General features: G+C 41.4%; 1 protein-coding gene across 3 annotated transcripts in view; it reads right to left on the reverse strand.

The window, feature by feature from the left end:
* Positions 1 to 20,874, reverse strand: part of tut4 (terminal uridylyl transferase 4) — a 128,765-nt gene that overhangs the window by 58,181 nt on the left and 49,710 nt on the right. For all 3 annotated transcript variants that reach the window (XM_061780354.1, XM_061780353.1, XM_061780355.1), the window contains 8 exons: positions 20,277 to 20,451; positions 19,647 to 20,185; positions 19,376 to 19,526; positions 16,296 to 16,382; positions 9,754 to 9,857; positions 9,612 to 9,669; positions 8,258 to 8,361; positions 8,083 to 8,172 (listed from right to left, as the gene is read on the reverse strand). In XM_061780354.1, coding sequence (XP_061636338.1) covers positions 8,083 to 8,172; positions 8,258 to 8,361; positions 9,612 to 9,669; positions 9,754 to 9,857; positions 16,296 to 16,382; positions 19,376 to 19,526; positions 19,647 to 20,185; positions 20,277 to 20,451 — 1,308 coding nt within the window. The remainder of the gene's footprint in view (positions 1 to 8,082; positions 8,173 to 8,257; positions 8,362 to 9,611; positions 9,670 to 9,753; positions 9,858 to 16,295; positions 16,383 to 19,375; positions 19,527 to 19,646; positions 20,186 to 20,276; positions 20,452 to 20,874) is intronic.

Consider the following 20,874-nt stretch of genomic DNA (forward strand, 5'->3'; position numbering starts at 1 on the left):
AGGCTGTTTCCTGTGAGAGAGTAGTGGGAGAAGTTACTGTTGACTTTGTGTCGACAGTTTTGGTGAAATGCTGTTCAATGTTTCATCTTTTATAGACTGTTAGACTCACACCACAGATCAGACACGCAAACTTGCTGCTCACGTTTGTGATACAAAAGTCCCTTTTCCACTCTTTGTGGAAATCATAAATTTCTGCCTCTGGCATGACCACACTGCTGCTGCCATTGTTGGTAGTCTCCCCAACTAACATCTCAGCACTTGGTCGGCCAATTGTCGCGTGGTTCAGCCTGCTCCCTCCCACTGCTGCGCTCCAATCACAGCCAGTGCCACAAAGCAAATGTTTGATTGACAGTTAGTTGACACATGACCTCCGGAGGGAGGGGAGACACCTGTGATTTTGATTGGATGGGAATTTAGATCGATTTTTTTTGTGACCGACTGGTTAGAGCGTCTGCCTCAGAGTTCTGAAGACCGGGGTTCAATCCCCGGCCCCGCTTGTGTGGAGTTTGCACGTTCTCCCCGTGCCTGCGTGGGTTTTCTCCAGGCACTACGGTTTCCTCCCACATCCCAAAAACATGCAGGTTAACTGACAACTCTAAATATCCCGTAGGTGTGAATGTGAGTGCGAATGGTTGTTTGTTTGTATGTGCCCTGCGATTGGCTGGCAACCAGTTCAGAGTGTACCCCGCCTCCTGCCCGATGATAGCTGGGATAGGCTCCAGCACCCCCGCGACCCTAGTGAGGAGAAGCGGCTCAGAAAATGGATGGATGGAAATCAAATGTGTGCTGTTTTATGATTAACTCGCTACTTAACCAGTAGCTCGTTAGCGACGTATTGAAGACACCTGTTCTGGTCATGGCTCTTGTAGGTTAAAAAAACTGACCATCTGCCAAAATGAGAGGATAGAGAATAACTTTGAAGTATGTATTATTATTAAGAAACTGAACCTACAGTGTTAAGAAATACACTGTGCTCCAAATTATCATTCATATTGCATATGCTTTTTTTGTTTAGTTTTTAATGGGGACATTTTTGCATTCTGTCTTTCTTGGGCTAATCTTCAATACGTGATTGTGTTCAATTACAGTGTTTATATTCTTAACAGTTGTATTATTTCTATGTTGAAAAACAATATCAGAAGTAGCAGGTAAACCTACTTTTAATCCAACCTGAAGAGATGTTACTTAATTCAAATAAAGTGTGAATGCATGTGCGATTAATGCTTGTTTACTCTAGCTATGATTAATTTTACCTGATACCTTTACAAGAAGCAAAAGGAATTTAGGAAATTTCACCTGTAACGTTCAGTATCCAGGTGTTTATATCACAGTCACAGTGTTTGAAAGTTACTGAATTAATTTCAAGCCACTGAATCATTTCATATCGTATCATTCTTGATGACCCAATATCCTCCTTGAATCGAATCGGCAACCAGGAATGGAATTGTTGTTAAAACGAGTTTCACCCCTTATATACTGTATATATATTATTGCTAATCGACTGTTTAGACTGCACAGATTGTAGTGTGTTTAAAACGTCAACTGGCAGCTTGGATGAATATCCGGACACTATTACATCCTACAACAAGCAGTGGTTCACTGCCAAACTTCACCAACATCGGCAGGCGAGAGAAGACGCCTATCGGAGTGGGGACACAGCCCTGTATAATTGGGCCAGAAACCATCTGACAAAAGAAATCAACATGGCAAAGACAAATTATGCAGAAAAGATTAAACTAGTTGGCTGCTAACGACTGCGTCAATTTGGCAAGGATTATAATTGCTAACCAATTACAATCCGTCATCCCCCCCAAACGGAGAACAATGAAGCACTGGTTGGCGACTTGTATACCTTTGACTGCAGATTTGAAAAGGACTCTTTCACACCCAACACCCACACAGCCGCACCACCGATGACTACCATCACACCTCTGACTCCCCCTTCTGCATTGACCATTCACAAACAGGACTTGAAACGTGTCTGTAAAAAAAAAAAAGATCAACAAAGCAGCAGGCCCGGACAGTGTCTCCCCCTCTGGCTTGAAAGGCTGCGTGGACCAGCTCGCGCCAGTTTTCACACAGATCAATAGATATTTGGAACTGTGTGAAGTCCCATCCTGCCTCAAACGCTCCACCATCATCCCAGTCCCCACGAACCCTACAATTTCAGGACTAATGACTACTGTACACTCACCCTGACATCTATGATCAGGAAGTCCTTTGAACGGCTCGTGCTGGACCACCTCAAGAGTGTCACAGGACCCCTGCAGTTTGCCTATGAAGCAAACAGGTCTGTGGATGACGGAGTCAACATGGGACTGCACTTCATCCTGGTACACCTCGATGGCGCAGGGACCTACGGGAGGATCCTGTTCGTGGTCTTCAGCTCTGCGTTCAACACCATCATCCCCAAACTCCTCTCCTCCAAGCTTCTCCAGCTCAACGTCTCGCCTGCCATCTATGAAGAATCTCCAGCTTCCTGACAGGTAGGATACAGCAGGTGTGGCGAGGGGAGACCATCTCATCCACACAAACCATGAGCACCGAGGCACCCCAAGGATGTGTCCTCTCTCCACTGCTCCTCTCTCTCTACATAAATGACTTCACCTCAATGCACCAAGCTGTCAAAACTCCTGAAGTTCGCAGACGAAACCGAAACAGTCATCGGCCTCATCAAAGACAGTGACGAGTGCCTATCGACAGAAACTGGGGCAACCAGAGCTTTGGTGCAGCCAACACAACCTGGAGCTGAACACGCTCAAGACGGTAGAGATGATCATGGACTTCAGGAAACATCCTTCGCCACAGCTGCCCCTTACACTGTCCAACTGTCCTGTGTCAACCGTGGAGACCTTTAAGTTCCTGGGTATTACAGTTTCTCAGGACCTGAAGTGGAAGACTAACATCAACTCCATCCTCAAAAAGGCCCAGCAGAGGATGTACTTCCTGCGGCTTCTGAGGAAGCACAGCCTGCTACGGGAGCTGCTCAGGCAGTTCTACACAGTGGTCAGTAAATCAGTTCTGTGTTCATCCATAACTGTGCTGCCCCAAAGAAGGATAAAATCAGACTGCAACGGACAGTAAAGGCTGTCTAAGACAAGGGCATGAAAAATCCTCTTGGACCCTCCACATCCTGGTCATCAACTGTTCCAGCTCCCTCCCTCAAGTAAGCGCTATCGAACAATGCAAACTAAAACCAGCAGACATTCCAACAGCTTCTTCCCTCTTGCCATTAACTTCTTAAACATTTGACATTTCATTGTAACAGCTGCCATTTTGCACCTCTGTCGGGACACTTCTACATTATTTGTACACTCACTGTTTCATCACGCTGCACTATTTGCATAATGTCGTTGATTACTATTGCTTACTTATGTGTTTGAGAACTCTCTGCACCCTTTGCACAATCGTCACTGTACTACATCATTGTACTATTAGTTACTTTAATTTGCTCTAAATTGCTTGAGGTCTGCATAATTTGCACTAGCGCTGTACGATATTGGAAAAAAATGACATTGCGATTTTGCTTAAACCTGCAATATATATTGCGATGTGAAGCCGCCTTAACCACTAAGCCACTTGTCACTTCCATCATTGCATCAGTAGACGTTAACAGGTCCCCTAGCCGGGCGGCACAGGTCCAGTCGTTAATATGGTACACCCAGGTCAACTGGATACTGGGAAGCCAGTTAACATGATCGCGATCATGTCGTTTCCAAAATATTAAAGTTCATACCTGACTTTTCCATAAACTCACAGAACCACAAAAAAGACCAGTAAAAGTATGTAAACATTGGATGTAACCACAAGGAGAGATGTGTTTGAAGCAGTTTTGTAAACAGAGTAGGAAAAGGCCTTCACCACTGTTTGCATGTCCAATCGCAATGTTTTCAAAAAAGTCGGGGAGAGGGGCAGGGTGAGGGGCTTCATACACACAATTTCAGCATGTGACATTTTGTTTAAAACAAATATTTGCAGCATGCATATGCTTGTTAGGCCCGCCGCACACTGAGCAACGCAGCCGAAAGTGACAACTGGACAATGGCAAAAAAAAACAGTTAATGATTCAACACCTCACACCCCACATCAAGCGACCGTCCCTCGCAGATGTAAGCAACTCTCCGCAACAGAAAAACTACCTCCAGCATTCCTATCAGAACCACGTTTTGATCAGCCACATACACTGTACCCTATTGAAGTACAAACAGCATGGCATGATTGTCAAGGAAGAAGCCGATTTTCCCTGGCCACTGTAACGGTTATAATACATACACAATACAAAGAGAGGAAATGGGCTAGAAATAAAAGTGAGTCTGGATGATTGACAGTCTGGTGGCAAAGATAGCCCCATTCAGTGACTGACTGAACTAGTGAAATTTCATTGACAGTGTGTGGGAGAAAATGGCCACAGGTTGGAAGTTGGGACAGGTTTAGGCATTTTACACTTGAACTGAGTGTGTATGCACTATATTGCCAAAAGTATTCGCTCAGCTCACCTGACTTGACTCAGATATGAATTTAAGGGACAACCCATTCTTTATCCATAGGGTTAAAATATTATGCCGATCCACCCTCTGCAGTTATAACATCTTAAACTCTTCTGGGAAGGTCTTCTACAAAGTTTAGGACTGTGTTAATTTATGACCATTTTTCCAGAAGCCCATTCGTGAGGTTACACACTAATGTTGGATGAGAAGGCATGGCTCTCAAGTTTCAGCTCTAATTCATCCAAAAGGGTGGAGGTCAGGATTCTGTAGGCCATTGAAGTTTATCCACATCAAACTATCTTATTCATGTCTTTATGAGCCTTGATTTGGGCACTGATGCACAATCATGTTGGAACAGGAAGGGGCCATCTCCAAACTGGTTGGAAATGTTCAAAATAATAGCCCCTGAGCTCCAAAGAAGGGAACTCTGAATGCTTCAGCATAGCAAGAGATTTTGGACAGTTTGGGGATTACCCCTTCCTGTTCCACCATGTCTGCGTAGCAGTGCACAATGCAAGGTCTATAAAGACAAGGGACTAATGTTCTGGTTCTCCCGGAACCGTTAAAATTTTAAAATTTCGGTTCCCAGTTTTGATGCCTACAGTCCTCCAACCACGAAGAAGAATTGGCGAAAACCAACGAAGAAGAACGCGTACGAAGACTTCCTGGTGCCCAAAGGTGGCGGCGAACAAAAGTGTGTCTTATCTTTGTCAAAATCAATGACCAGTCGCCTCAGTGCAACACTTGGAATAAGATTATAGTGTGCAAAGGAGGCTTTCACGATGTGTAGCGTCTGACGCGCTGCGAGCCTCAGCCTACACCGCGCGGAGCTTCAGTGAAGTCAACTTCAGTCAATAGGGTGAGTGAAACAATAAAATACGGCTATGCCAACATTGAGACAGCTAACAAGGTAAATGGTTGCTTGCACTTTTGCATTGACGGTTTTTAGCGTTTATTTTAGTCTTCAAACCAAGGTAAACAAACATTCCCAAAGAACTATTTTAACAATGCTATATTTAACTTTTAGCTGAAACAATTAATGAATTTTATATCAATTGGGTTAGTTCCACACGCATTGCCTTTTAGTTCAAAGGTTTGATATTGATACTGATTATAAAGAACCTCTAGTCAAATGAGAATCGTTTGGAAACAGAATCAAATTCAAACGATGCCCAAAAAGAGACCTCACAAATATGCTCCAGGAAAAATGGGCAAAAATTAGTGCTGCACAATTAATCCAATTTTAATCGTGAGCGCGATTTTGGCTGCCACGATTAAATGAGCCTTATCGTCTGTGATTTATTAATATTTTTTTTACATTTAAAATTTAGGCACTGCTGCATATGAAAAGTGATTCATTTGTAGCAGTGGCCAAACCCCAGTCAGCCAAGTCACCAGGGGGCGAGCGTATGGTTAAGGCTTCTTTTAGGGCCGGTAACCGCAGTCTGTGGCCAACTTCAAAATAAAAGCTTAAATGGCATTGATATCCAATGGAGTAATATATGAAGCTTTTATTTTGAAATTGGTCCCCTCACCTCATTGGCGGCGTGTCACGGTAAGACACTATTAACAGTATTACCTGAAGCGGCTGCCTTGACTTCAACTTTTCGGCTGGCCTGACCACAGTAAAAAAAAAACAAAAAAAACGCCCGGAGTAAATACAAACGGAAATCACAAATGTCGAGTTCTTTGCAGTTTTTTGCCCGTGCACAACTGACCAATGGTCAAGCAGAACTACAGAAACATACCCATTCTTGACAATTTACTATCCTCACAGGGATTTTGATTTGAAAAGTTAGTCCATACAGCCTAATGTTATTGTGTTTGATGTAGTAATTGTATTTGCTTCCATTAAGTTGCAATTCATGATTGCACTTTATAAACGCATACAGTATGTATTCAGTTAGCGCTTGGTAAAGTAGAATTTTTTTGGGTACATTTATTTTTTCTTATTATCTATCATTTATTCTGATTTAAAGATTCATTTTGCACAGAAAACAGTTACATATTGTTTGTTGAAAAGTAGTGCAATAAAAATAAAGATTTCTCCCTAACATGAGGAATAACTGATTAATAATCGTGATTAAAATATTGATCAAAGTAATCATGATCATTATGTTGGCCATAATCGTGCCGCCCTAGCTAAAATTCCCATAAACTCAATCCTAAACCTTGTTGAAAGCCTTCCCACAACGGTTGAAGCTGTTATAGCTGCAAAGGGTAGACCAACATCATATTAAACCATATGGATTTAGAATAGAATATCACTAAAAAAATAAAATAAAAAAAAATCATACGGGGAGTCAAGGCAGGTATAAGAATACTTTTGGCAAATATAGTGTATGTAAAATTATCAGAGTATGTGTTGCTGTAGTTAGCAGTAGTGTGACAATCGATATTATTCAGGTAAGGCAATACTGACCTGGCAGCAGAAATCAGAGTAAAAAAAAAAAAAAAAAATCTAATTAAATAAACAATAGCTTAATAAATTTGTTGCAAATAAAAAATTATTAAATATGTTCATACATACACGTGGACAGAATTGCTGGTACCCCTCTGTTAATGAAAGAAAAATCAAACAATGACCACTAAAATAACTTAAAAATGTAAAAAGTAATACATAATACATACAAGCCAGATTTATTCAAGGTCAGTTCATGTGATCTGGTAAAAAACACTTTTTACATCGGTCTAAATTAGGGCCAACCGATTCATTGGACGGCCAATTTAATCGGCCAATAGTAGTCCTTTTTAAAGGTCAAATATTTTAACCAAACCAACTTTGTCTATTATTTGGGATGTTATATTGGCTCTATAGTGACTTAGTAAACGTGTGAAATATGAATTATGAATTAAAATCGTCCACGCATTCCTGAGATCCATTGCTAAAATCAGGTCATTCAAATGTCTCGAGCTTATCTACGTCACTAGCGAAGATCTCCGTCTTCCTTTTCCGCTCCTGAGCTAACGCTGTTAACATATCAAACGTGTGCTCTCACAAGTGGGTCTTCTACACTAAGGCAAACAATCAGAGGAAAGGGGGCTGTCTAAGCCAAATATGCACAAAGCGGATACAAAACTGGGCCAAAACAGAAGTAACTGTCTTTTCTGGACACTCATGACAAAACCAAATTTTTTTCCATGTGAGAGAGTCACGCTATGGAGATCTAAATAGCCAAAATACGGGACCTTTAAAATCGGTAAAAATCTGCAGATTTTTCTTTTTGCTATTTTAATACATTATAAAATAAGACAAAGATAACGACAGTCAAAGTAACATTAAAAAAAATAAAAATAAATCAGTAAAAATCTGATGATTTAAGTTAAACAAGTTAAACAAATACTAAAGGACAGTCTTTGTAAAACAGTCAAATGTTCTGCCTCTAATTAATATCTTATTTTTGTATGCATTAAAGGACCAAAAATAAGTTATTTTATTCAATATATATTTTTTAATTAATCGTACCATTAATCTGTTATCAGAATTTGATTGTGCCAAATATAGGCATCGGCCCCAATAAATCGATATCAGTCAGGCCCTTGTCGAAATATAATCCATTAATATGCTCCGTTTTGGATTTTTGACATACGATACCTTTGCGAAGACTTTCATCATATATCCCAGGAACTGCACACGTTCGTCCAGGGCTGCATACATAGCCAGCATTCTGGTGTTGTGTTGAGCCTACCGCAAATTAGTGACCCAACTTTTACAACAGTTTCTCAAAAATAATGGTGGAAACCCTCAAGATTTGGCTTCTGCCACTCACCAGAGTATTGTAGAGACTGATGTCTCCCTCCAAACCACTCTGCCTGTGTTCAAACTTCACGATAGGCACTTTTGCTGTAGTAATAGGCAATATGTTCCTCAGACCTTGTGTTGGGACATATTTGGAGAACACATTAAGTCAGACTTAAGAAGTTGGTGATTAATCCATGGTTTGAGTTATAACTTGAGTTTTTTGGGCGTCGATGTCCACACGCTGGCAACACATACGATTATATAATCACTGGGGATTTCTACAAAATCAGGTGCACACAGTGGTAAGAAATACATTTAAGAAACTACAATAAAGCTAGCAATATAAAACAACATTTGATGGGGTAGAGCACACCATTTAAAAAGTACGGTAAATCTTATTGCAGATACATTTGACCAAAACAATTTGTGACAAAAAATAACTCCCGTTTAACTATGACAACAGACAAGTCATTTTCAGCAATAAACACTGTGTGCATTCTCTCACAAACAAACTTCCATGTTCAGTTCATGTCTACCAACAAAAATATAATTTACAATAGCATTATTTTCTTCCCATATACAGTGGGTACGGAAAGTATTCAGACCCCCTTATATTTTTCACTCTTTTCTATATTGCAGCCATTTGCTAAAATCATTCAAGTAAATTTTTTTCACATGAATGTACACACAGCACCCCACATTGACAATTTTTTTTGCAGATTTATTAAAAAAGTAAAACTGAACTATCACACAGTCAAAAGTATTCAGACCCTTTGCTCAGTATTGATGCGGAAGGCAGTTAGCTAGCTAGCTGTGAGAAGTAATGTGAATTGCAGAACACATTGTCCATCAACACTTCAAATGTACGTCACGGTCATTTGCATACTTGAATTCGTCGCCAAGCGATATCGCGTCTTGTCTTCCCTGATGCGCCGCTCCCCTCAGATGGGAAAACCAGTGAGGCTGACCGCTTAGCCAGCCAGCTAGGCGGCTGGACGGCGAATTGAAGCATTTTACGGAGCAGAGGTAAAAACTAAACAAACACTGTTCACACATGGCAGAATGAGCGTGCTGACTTGAACTTTTATCAAGAAAGGCTTTTGGTGCAGGTGATTTTGAATTAGACCAAAGCGACGTAAGGCTTCAGTTGCCATCCTCGAACTCGTCGTGTTCCAAGATCAAAGTCACCCTCAATCATGTTTTGCAGATCCTGTCAGATTGTTTTTCCCTACATTATAACTACTATAGATATTACTTTTTGAGTTTCACCACCTAAACGCTTTTGGTGATTGGCACACTTTTTGACAGGTGTTACTGGCGGATTGGTAATAAAGTGCAGCGGGTAACTCAAAACCTGGTTAGATCAGTAAATATTCATTGACCTGCATGCTTCTTTAGTACTTTAGCAAGGCCTTCGATGATCTCCTTACAGTTCAGCTTCTGTAAAGATAATACAATTTAGAACTGAATATTAAAGTGACACATCTCTAATCGCAACAATGAAGAATCCTTTGGCACGCCTACCTCAGCAGTCTCATGACCTTCTAGAGTCATGCAAATGTCAAGGTCACTGTCATGGAAACCGAAGCCATTCTTGGAGGATCCGAACAAACACAGCTGAGCTTTATCTGCAGAGACACATGCACGAAAACATTCTCATTTATGCCATAGAGCAGTGTGTGTTCTGTATCATTTTATAGAACGAATCAAGTGTTTTCTCAGTGCATGAAATGTACACCAAGAATACACAATATAATGACCACTTGCGCATCATAATGTCCAATACAAGGGCTAAATTAAACATTGTCTTGACAAAGATCTTCAAGTAATTGATAAAACAATGTGTTCATTATTGTGGTGGTAGTTTGCAGTGATGTGAAAATGTATTGCATCGTACTGAAAGATACTTCCATATACAGTGGCTATGGAAAGTATTCAGACCCCCTGAAATGTTTCACTCTTTGTTATATTGCAGCCATTTGCTAAAATCATTTAAGTCATTTGTTTTTCTCCTCAATGTACGCACAGCACCGCATATTGACAGAAAAAAAAAATTGTTGACATTTTTGCAGATTTAAAGAAAAACGGAAATATCACACAGCCATAAGTATTCAGACCCTTTACTGTGACAATCATATTCAACTTGGGTGCTGTCCATTTCTTCTGATCATCCTTGAGATGGTTCTACACCTTATGTCAAACTCAGGCCCGGGGGCCAAATTTGGCCCACGATGTAATTATATTTGGCCCGCAAGACCATATTAAATGTGTATTAGAGCTGGCTCGCCAGTATATTATAAATCCCAGAATGCTTTGCTAGTGTGTTGGCTCATCAGTCTAGACCAGCGAGAGCCCCGTCCCTTTCTGTTGCAGTCGTTAGCAACTATGCTACCAGTCTCCTCGAGCCAATTTATACTTCCCCTTCCCAAAAATGGCCAAACGAAAGATGGAAAACAGTTAAAGTCCAAGACAGGTGGGAGGCAGATTATCAGTTCACTATAGTAAAAGACAGACCTGTTTGTCGTGTGCGGAACAACGTGGCTGTAGCAGCAAAGAATATAACAATTTAATAAATTTTTTTTTAATGCCCTTTATCAACTCCTAGGCAGGGACTTAATAGTTTGAGGTTTGGATATTTAATGAAGGAAATTCTTGTTTTTTGGGGTTGTTTTGTTGTTGGTAGTTGGCGATACAACCCCAATTCCAATGAAGTTGGGACGTTGTGTTAAACATCAATAAAAACAGAATACAATGATTTGCAAATCCTGTTCAACCTATATTTAATGAAATAAAATACAAAAACAAGCTATTTCATGTTCAAACTGATATACTTTATTGTTTTTAGCAAATAATCATTAACTGAGAATTTTATGGCTGCAACACGTTCCAAAAAAGCTGGGACAGGTGGCAAAAAAGACTGAGAAAGTTGAGGAATGCTCATCAAACACCAGTTTGGAACATCCCACAGGTGAACAAGGTCATTGGGAACAGGTGGGTGCCATGATTGGGTAGAAAAAGAGCTTCCCTGAATTGCTCAGTCATTCACAAGCAAAGATGGGGCGAGGTTCACCTCTTTATGAACAGGTGCGTGAGAAAATAGTCGGAAGAGTTTAAGGACAATGTTCCTCAACGTACAATTGCAAGGAATTTAGGGATTTCATCATCTAAGGTCCATAATATCATCAAAAGTTTCAGAGAATCTGGAGAAATCACTGCATTTAAGCGGCAAGGCCGAAAACCAACATTGAATGCCCGTGACCTTCGATCCCTTAGGGAGCACTGCATCAAAAACCGACATCAATGTGTAAAGGATATCGCCGCATGGGCTCAGGAACACTTCACAAAACCAATGTCAGTAAATACAGTTTGGCGCTACATCCGTAAGTGCAACTTGAAACTCTACTATGCAAAGCAAAAGCCATTTATCAACAACATTGAGAAACCCAGCCGGCTTCTCTGAGCCCGAGCTCATCTAAGATGGACTGATGCAAAGTGTAAAAGTGTTCTGTGGTCCGACGAGTCCACATTTAAAATGTTTTGGGGAAATTGTGGACGTCGTGTCCTCCGGGCCAAAGAGGAAAAGAACCATCCGGAATGTTATGGACGCAAAGTTCAAAAGCCAGCATCTGTGATGGTATGGAGCTGTGTTAGTGCCAATGGCATGGGTAACTTACACATCTGTGAAGGCACTATTAATGCTGAAAGGTAGAGACAGGTTTTGGAGAAACATATGCTGCCATCCAAGCAACGTCTTTTTCATGGACGCCCCTGCTTATTTCAGCAAGACAATGCCAAACCATATTCTGCACGTGTTACAACAGCGTGGCTTCATAGTAAAAGAGTGCGGGTACTAGACTCGCACGCCTGCAGTCCAGACCCGTCTCCTATTGAAAATGTGTGCCGCATTATGAAGCGTAAAATACGACAACGGAGACCCCGGACTGTTGAACAGCTGAAGCTGTACATTAAGCAAGAATGGGAAAGAATTCCACCTACAAAGCTTCAACAATTAGTGTCCTCAGTTCCCAAACCTTTCTTGAATGTTGTTAAAAGAAAAGGAAATCTAACACAGTGGTAAACATGACCCTGTCCCAACTATTTTGGAACGTGTTGCAGCCATAAAATTCCAAGTTAATTATTATTTGCTAAAAATAAATTGAAGCATTTTACGGAGCAGAGGTAAAAACTAAACAAACACTGTTCACACATGGCAGAATGAGCGTGCTGACTTGAACTTTTATCAAGAAAGGCTTTTGGTGCAGGTGATTTTGAATTAGACCAAAGCGACGTAAGGCTTCAGTTGCCATCCTCGACCTCGTCGTGTTCCAAGATCAAAGTCACCCTCAATCATGTTTTGCAGATCCTGTCAGATTGTAATAATAATAATAATGTTTATCAGTTTGAACATTAAATAGCTTGCCTTTGTAGTGTATTCAATTGAATATAGGTTGAACATGATTTGCAAATCATTGTATTCTGTTTTTATTTATGTTTAACAAAACGTCCCAACTTCATTGGAATTGGGGTTGTAGATAAATCGAAGATAGAGACACAGAAGAATTCATGTTATCTATTTTAATACAAAACAACAACAAAATACCACTGATGTCTTATCGCAAATTTTATTTCTCGTGTTTAAAATATTAAAGTTTGTTTATTCCAGATTCAGTGTTTAAGCAAAATTTAAGTTTGTTGTCATATGATGAACTTTAACGCTACATTTTTGCAGAAAAGGGAAACATGCACATCGCAGTGATTTTTCATTAAATATTGAGTTTGGCCCCCGACGTTGTCCCAATTTTTTATTTTGGCCCACCGTGTATTTGAGTTTGACACCCCTGTTACTCTACACCTTCATTGGAGCCCAGCTGTGTTTAATTATACTGATTGGACTTGATTAGGAAAGCTACACATCTGTCTATGTAAGACCTTACAACTCACGGTGGATGTCATAGCAAATGAGATTTTAAGAGCACAGAGGCCTCCATAATCCTTAAATGGAAGACGTTTGTGATGACCAGAACCCCTCCTCGAGCTGTCAGGCCGGCCAAACTGAGCAATCTGGGGAGAAGAGCATTGATGAGAGAGGTAAAAAATAACTCAAAGATCACTGTGGCTGAGCTCCAGAGATGCAGTCGGGAGATGGGAGAAATTTTGAGAAAGTCAACCATCACTGCAGCCCTCCCCCTCCACCAGTCGCAGCTTTATGGCAAGCGTGGCCCGACGGAAGCCTGTCCTCAGTGCAAGACATAAGAAAGCCCGCATGGGGTTTGCTAAAAACACCTGAAGGACTCCAAGATGGTGAGAAACAAGATAAGAAATAAGATTTGGCCTTAATTCTAAGCGGTATGTGTGGAGAAAACCAGGCACTGCTCATTACCTGTCCAATACAGTCACCACCGGGGAAGCATGGTGGTGGCAGCATCATGCTGTGGGGGTGTTTTTCAGCTGCGGGGACAGGACGACTGGTTGCAATCAAAGGAAAGATGAATGCCGCCTACTACAGGTATATCCTGGGCAAAAGCCTTCTCCAGAGTGCTCAGGACCTCAGACTGGGCCGAAGGTTTACCTTCCAACAAGACAATGACCCTAAGCACACAGCTAAAATAACGAAGGAGTGTCTTCAGAACAACTCTATGACTGTTCTTGTATGGCCCAGCCAGAGCCCTGACTTAAACTCAATTGAGCATCTCTGGTGGGACCCGAAAATGGCTGTCCACCAACGTTCACCATCCAACCTGACAGAACTGGGGAGGATTTGCAAGGAGGAATGGTAGAGGATCCCCAAATCCAGGTATGAAAAACTTGCATCAATCCCAAAAACTGGATGTGAGACGCATCTTCAAACAACAAAAGATTAACAAAGCGGCAGGCCCGGACCTTGTGTCCCCATCCCGCCTGCCCGGACCAGCTCGCTCCAGCCTTCACTCAGATCTTCAACAGATCTCTGGAACTGTGCGAAGTACCATCCTGTTTCAAACGCTCCACCATCATTCCAGTCCCCAAGAAACATGCAATCTCAGGTCTAAATGACTACAGGCCCGTCCCCTTGACATCTGTGGTCATGAAGTCCTTTGAACATCTCATGCTGGACCACCTCAAGAGCATCACAGGCCCCCTGCTGCACCCCTTGTAGTTTGCATACCGAGCAAACAGGTCTGCGGATGACTTCATCCTAGAACACCTCAACAGTGCAGGGAACTACGCGAGGATCCTGTTCGTGGACTTCAGCTCAGCGTTCAACACCATCATCCCTGAACTCCTTTCCTCCGGGCTTCTCCAGCTCAGCGTCTCACCTGCCATCTGCCAGTGGATTTACAGTTTCCTGACGGGCAGGACACAGCAGGTGAGGCCAACTCATCCACACGCAGCATTAGCAGTGGGGCGCCCCAAGGTTGTGTCCTCTCTCCGCTGCTCTTCTCTCTCTACACGAACGACTGCACCTCAACGCACCCGGCTGTCAAACTCCTGTAATTTGCAGATGACACCACTGTCATCGGCCTCATCAAGGACGGTGACGAGGCTGCATATCGACAGGAAGTGGAGCGGCTGGAGCTGTGGTGCGGCCGACACAACCTGGAGCTGAACACGCTCAAGACTGTAGACATGATCGTGGACTTCAGGAGGCATACTTCGCCACAGCTGCCCCTCAGGTTGTCCAGCTGCCTTGTGTCAACCGTTGAGACCTTTAAGTTCCTGGGAATTACAGTCTCTCAGGACCTGAAGTGGGTGATCAACATCAACTCCATCCTCAAAAAGGCCCAGCAGAGGATGTACTTCCTGCGGCTTCTGAGAAAGCACGTCCTGCTACAGGAGCTGCTGAGACAGTTCTACACAGCGGTCATCGAATCAGTCTTGTGTTCTTCCATCAGAGTCTGGTTTGGTGCTGCTACAAAAAAGGACAAACTCCGACTGCAACGGACAATCAAAACTGCTGGAAGGATTGTCGGTACCCCCCTACCAGCCCTTGAGGACTTGCACGCTGCCAGAACTAAGACAAGAGCGTGCAAAATCCTCTCGGTCCCCCCGCATCCTGGTTACCAGCTTTTCCAGCTCCTTTCCATAGATAGGCGCTACCTATCAATGCAAACTAGAACTAGCAGACATTGCAACAGCTTCTTCCCTCTTGCAATCAACTTCTTAAACACCTAACCTACAGTTCCATTGCAACATGCTGGCAATTTTTTGTCTTTTTGACTTGAGTTCGCTGTCACATTTCTGTCGGGCCAATTATGTATTACGTGCACTCACTGTAGTAGTCTCGCCAAGCTGCACTATTTGCATATCTGTTGTTGACCACTCATGCCAGAGTAGCATCTGCTCCATTCGCACACTGAGTGAGGAGTATCTGCAACATTTACACAATCAACATTGTCCCAAACTATCGTATCGCTTGAAGTCTCTGCGCCCTTTGCACAATGGTTATTGCACCGGACTATTGTAATATTAGTCATTCGAAGTGCAAGAAGACTCGGAATCTTTTTGCACAATTGTCAAAATAAATAAATAAATAAATGTACCGGCATTACCAGATAACTAGCAACCCTTTATTGCGCAGTGACTGTTTTTTGTCAATGTCTTTCTGTCTCAAAAGTGTTCTCTGTCAATTGACTGTCTGTTGTCGTACTTGAGCGGCTCCAACTACCGGAGACAAATTCCTTGTGTGTTTTTTGGATATACTTGGCAAATAAAGATGATTCTGATTCTGAAAAGACTCATCGCTGTATTAGCTCAAAAGAGTGCTTCTACTAAATACTGAGCAAAGGGTCTGAATACTTATGGATGTGTGATATTTCAGTGTTTCTTTTTTAATATATCTGCAAAGATTTCAACAATTAATTTTTTTTCTGTCAATATCGGGTGGCTGTGTGAGGGGGAAAAAAAAAGAAAAATTATTTTAGCAAATAGCTCCAATGAGTGAAAAATTCAAGTTGTATTTATAATATTTTAACTCTGTCTTGTAACTAGTCGAATAAAAGGTAAGCAAAATATTAAACACAGCCCTTCAGCCAGGCGAGCATGAATATTTTTGTTTTTGTTTGATGCATGTCGTGTTTACTACTCACCATTGTACTCCTTCCTGATGAACCTCTCCAGACTGGCCAGGATTTGCTCTCGCTTCTGCTGCTCAGCATGTGTGGGTGCTAGTTCATCTACATTAAGAGGAGAACATCCGTCACACTTGTGTACTGAAAACAAGCAACATCATATTGCATCTGGTTCAAAACTTGCATCTGGTTCAAAACTTGAAATTCTGGGAAATCAATCCAATTTCTCGACTGCCTATCCGAAGCAGAGTAATGGGGCAAAGAACAAGCACAACCTAGGCAAGATTACCTGGTAATCAGTCACGAGCAGTAAGTCTCAAATAATGCAGCATATCTGAGACAGCTTGAGTATTGTCATGAATCCGTCTTTAGATGTGCAAATGGTTATAATAATGCTGTGGCAGGTGGAAATTGTCGCTATCGCACAGAAACTTCCTCAGCCCAAATTTGGTCAATATAAAATTTTTGCACACAAATCTATTGGATTTATCTATCTATGTATTGGAGTCATCACGTAGGGCTGTTAATTTTTTGATGAAGTTTTGAAAATAGCTTACTCTTTTTAATGATACGATGTTGAATTTTAAAAAATGTGCCGTTTTCCTGAAAATTGGTGGGTGAAAGGATATATTAAAATTACCATTGGAACAATTCTTTATTTTTGCTGTACACTGAAAAGCATTTGGGTTTGAGTAAAAAAAATAATGAGACAAAAGATTGAAATTTCACATTTTATTTACAAGGATTTACATCTGCATCTAACACAACTTAATGAACAAAAGTAGTGGAACAGAAAGACTTAAATACTACGCCAATGTGAATAAGACAAAACAATGTTTGTGCAATCGCCTCATCTCAGCTTTACAATTACTTTACAATTATTGCATTATGTTGGTGACACCTTTAACTGTAAATGTATTCTGAACAGGCTAAAAATATAAATCTGAAACTGAGAACAGCGATTTGATTGACTAATCAATACAATTTGACGCAGCTCGGTAATAAAAACACACCTGGAAGCCACACGTTCCTGTACTTTTGATCTCATAAAATGTTTGCAGGGTTCAAAGTGGTCTATCAAATGCAGATGTTGAATACCTGTAAATTAAAGCTGAAATGATCTTTTGTCTCACAGTCTTCATTTATTTGACCAAGAGTTACGCAGAGGGGGAAAACTTGGTGTGTGCATGTGTTTTCTCTTCATTTGTTATCAGAATCAGAATCATCTTTATTTGCCAAGTATGTCCAAAACACACAAGGAATTTGTCTCCGGCCATTATCAGGCCATTGAGCACACAGTAATTTGCACACATGGGCAAAATTGATGAAATTCAAAATGAACAAAATGATGGTACCTTAGAAATGACTGAAAATAATTTGACCATAGGGACATGTTCAAACAAGTTGTTTTCTCTCATTAGCATCACAGGTGCCTATTTAATGGGTCACAAGTAATTACTATGGTGTTTGGTGACAAGAGTGTACCACACGGACCAGAGGAAGCGAAGGAGAGAGAAAATTATATTCGTAATTATTATTGTATTATTAATTATTAGATTAATTATAGACAAGCATGTTAAAGGTAAAGGCTCGAAGACCATCTCCAAGCAGCTTGATGTTTCTGTGACAACAGTTGTGCATATTAAGAAATTTAAGCTCCACAGGACTGTAGCCAACCTCCCTGGATGTGGCGACAAACAGAAGAGCAGGATAATATAAATGGCAACAAAAGAGCCCAGAACAACCTCCAAAGAAATTTAAGGTGAGCTCCTTGTTACATCAGTGTCTGATCGCACCATCCTTCGTCGTTCGAGCCGAAGTGGACTTAATGGGAGACGACCAAGGCGGACAAGCCTGGTTGAAAGTAAATAATAAAAAAGCGAGACTGGAATTTGCCAAACTGCATGTCGACACACCAAAAGCCTTCTGGGAGAATGTCCTATGGCCATAGAGACAAAACTGAACTTTTTGGCAAGGCACATCAGCTCTATGTTCACAGACGCAAAAATGAAGCATACCAATACAAGAACACTGTTGCTACTGTGAAACATGAAGGAGGCTCTGTTGTGTTCTGGGGCTGTATTGCTACAGCTGACACATGGTGGAAAGAATCTGTGCAGGGTACAATGAAATCTCAAGACTATCAAGGTGTTCTAGCGAGAAATGTGCTTCCCAGCGTCAGAAAGCTTGGTCTCAAGTTGTAGGTCAAAGGTCTTGCAATAGGATAATAATCCAAAACACACAGCTAAAAACACTTAAGAATGGCTCAAAGCAAAACATTGGACTATTCTGAAACGGCCTTCTATGAGCCCTGATCTAAATTCTATAGAACACCTGCGGAAGAAGCTGAAACACGCCATCTAGAGCACTTTGCTCATGAAGAGTGGGCCAAAATATGTCTCATTGAAAGTCACAAAAGTCGTTTGATTGCCGTGATTGCCTCAAAAGCTTGTGCAGCAAAATATTAAAATTGATTGGACATCAATTTTCTGTCCAATCCTCTTTTCATGAGTTAGTTTTTTTTAAAACAATTCTGTTGAACCACAATTAAAAAGCAAAGTCTGATTTTCGCTGGTTGATTTTTATTATTTTTTTAATTTATTATTACTTTTATGAGGCGGCACGGTAGACAACTGGTTAGCGCAGCTGCCTCACAGTTGTGAGGACCAGGGTTCAAATCCTGGCCTCACCTGTGTGGAGTTTGCATGTTCTCCCTGTGCCTGCGTGGGTTTTCTCCAGGCAATCCGGTTTCCTCCTACATCCCAAAAAGACGCACGATAAATGTAGACTCTAAATTGTCCGTCGGTGTGAATGGTTGTTTGTTTATATGTCCGCTGCAATTGGCTCGCGGCCACTTCAAGGTGTACCCCGCCTCTCGCCGAAGATAGCTGGGATAGGCACGCCCACGAAACGTGAGGATAAGCGGTACAGAAAATGGACGGATGGATATTACTTTTGTTAGATTCCAGTTATTCCTGTGACCACTGTGGGTTTTTCATTTATTAACAGAGAGGGACCAACGCTTTTATCCGTGTGTGTAAATGAAATCACATTAGGACACCACAACAACAAAAAGATGAAAACCTGCAAATACATACAGTGGCACAGTTTGCAAAGACCATTAAGGATCTCTCTGAAATGGGTGTTCATTGGAGGCAGGGGTTTCAACTCCATCTTCTTAAAGTCATCTGGACATTCGTCTTTTCGGTGACCATCTCGTTTGCAAATACTGCACACAACATTTGGAGGCTAAAAAGAAATGTAGACAGTGGACAATTTACATCGCGAAAAAACACAAACACGCTGCAATTTGTGAATGGTTACAAATGCTCATAGTGGAAAAACCATGCAAAAAGGTAAATATATTACCTTCCCGCCAGTGAATATCATCTTATCAAAGATATAGTGAAGCTCTTCTGATGTTATGATCCCTTCTTTTTCAGAGTAACACTCCTCATCATTTACTTCTTTGTCAAGTAACCCATTGATAGAAAGAGCAGGGATTGACAAGTGTTCAGATGCTTTGTTCTCTTCCCTGAGGGACATTTCCATGAGGTTGCCATCAAGTGTCTTCTCATCCTCCTTTATAGACTGATCTGACTGATCTTTATGGTCAGTCACACTTTCACCATTATCCTGTGATTGTTGGAACAGCAACTGAATTTTCTCATCTGTTAAATTTGGTAACGTAGTCTCTATCTTGCTAGCACACTTTGATACGGCCTCCTTCTCTACTTGTAACAACTTAGACCCTCGCTTGCCAGCCATCTTGCTTTTCTGCTCCATCCTCCCTTTTCTCTGTGGGCAGGCAAAGTATTTATAAGCTGTGCGGAACCGCTCCTGTATATACTCAAACACCATTTGGCTGTTCAAGCTTCGTGCAACATTTCTCTTCAAAGCAAATGGATCTTAGTGAAAGAAACAGACTTCAGTCAGTTTTTTCTTTTGTCCAGACAGTTATGAGGATCAACATGCTAATATATGGACTTCAGCACATACCTTCGATAGCAAGACGGCGACGAGGCCAGTTCTTCATTTCCCGAGAGACAAGCGCTCTTAAACGGATGCTGATAATGTACTCTTCCAATGCAAACTCAAGTGTGTAGAAACGCATGAGTTCCAACCATAACTGTCCCAGTGAGACGTTTTTACACAATTCAAAAGTCAGCCGGGCCTTTAAAAAGGTCAATTGAAAAAGTTAAAAACTGGCTAAAATCAGTGAACAAAAACTTAACTTCAAATTAAGGCCTGTCACGATAACTACCATAACAACCTCTCTTTCGAGAATAAAATGGGCACGACGTTTTTTGTGGACTCGATAAATTGTCATTGTTTTCGTGAGCCGAAAGTCACACAACAGAGACACTTAAGGGACGATTAACTGTTTCTTAGCTCGCGAGCTATCGAGGTAAGGAGCTCAACATCTCACTTCACCGCGGCGATGTTAATAGTCTACAGCGAACATCAATGTATATTCTGTTGATAGATGAAGGGCTCGCCTTCAGCGAACCAACAACACAGTAGCAGGGTTTACATGGAGACTTTTTTTTTTTTGTCATTCCGATTGAAGAATCTCTGGGCAACTATTCACATGGTA

Source organism: Phyllopteryx taeniolatus, chromosome 7 (assembly GCF_024500385.1).
Source record: "Phyllopteryx taeniolatus isolate TA_2022b chromosome 7, UOR_Ptae_1.2, whole genome shotgun sequence".
NCBI lineage: Eukaryota > Metazoa > Chordata > Actinopteri > Syngnathiformes > Syngnathidae > Phyllopteryx > Phyllopteryx taeniolatus.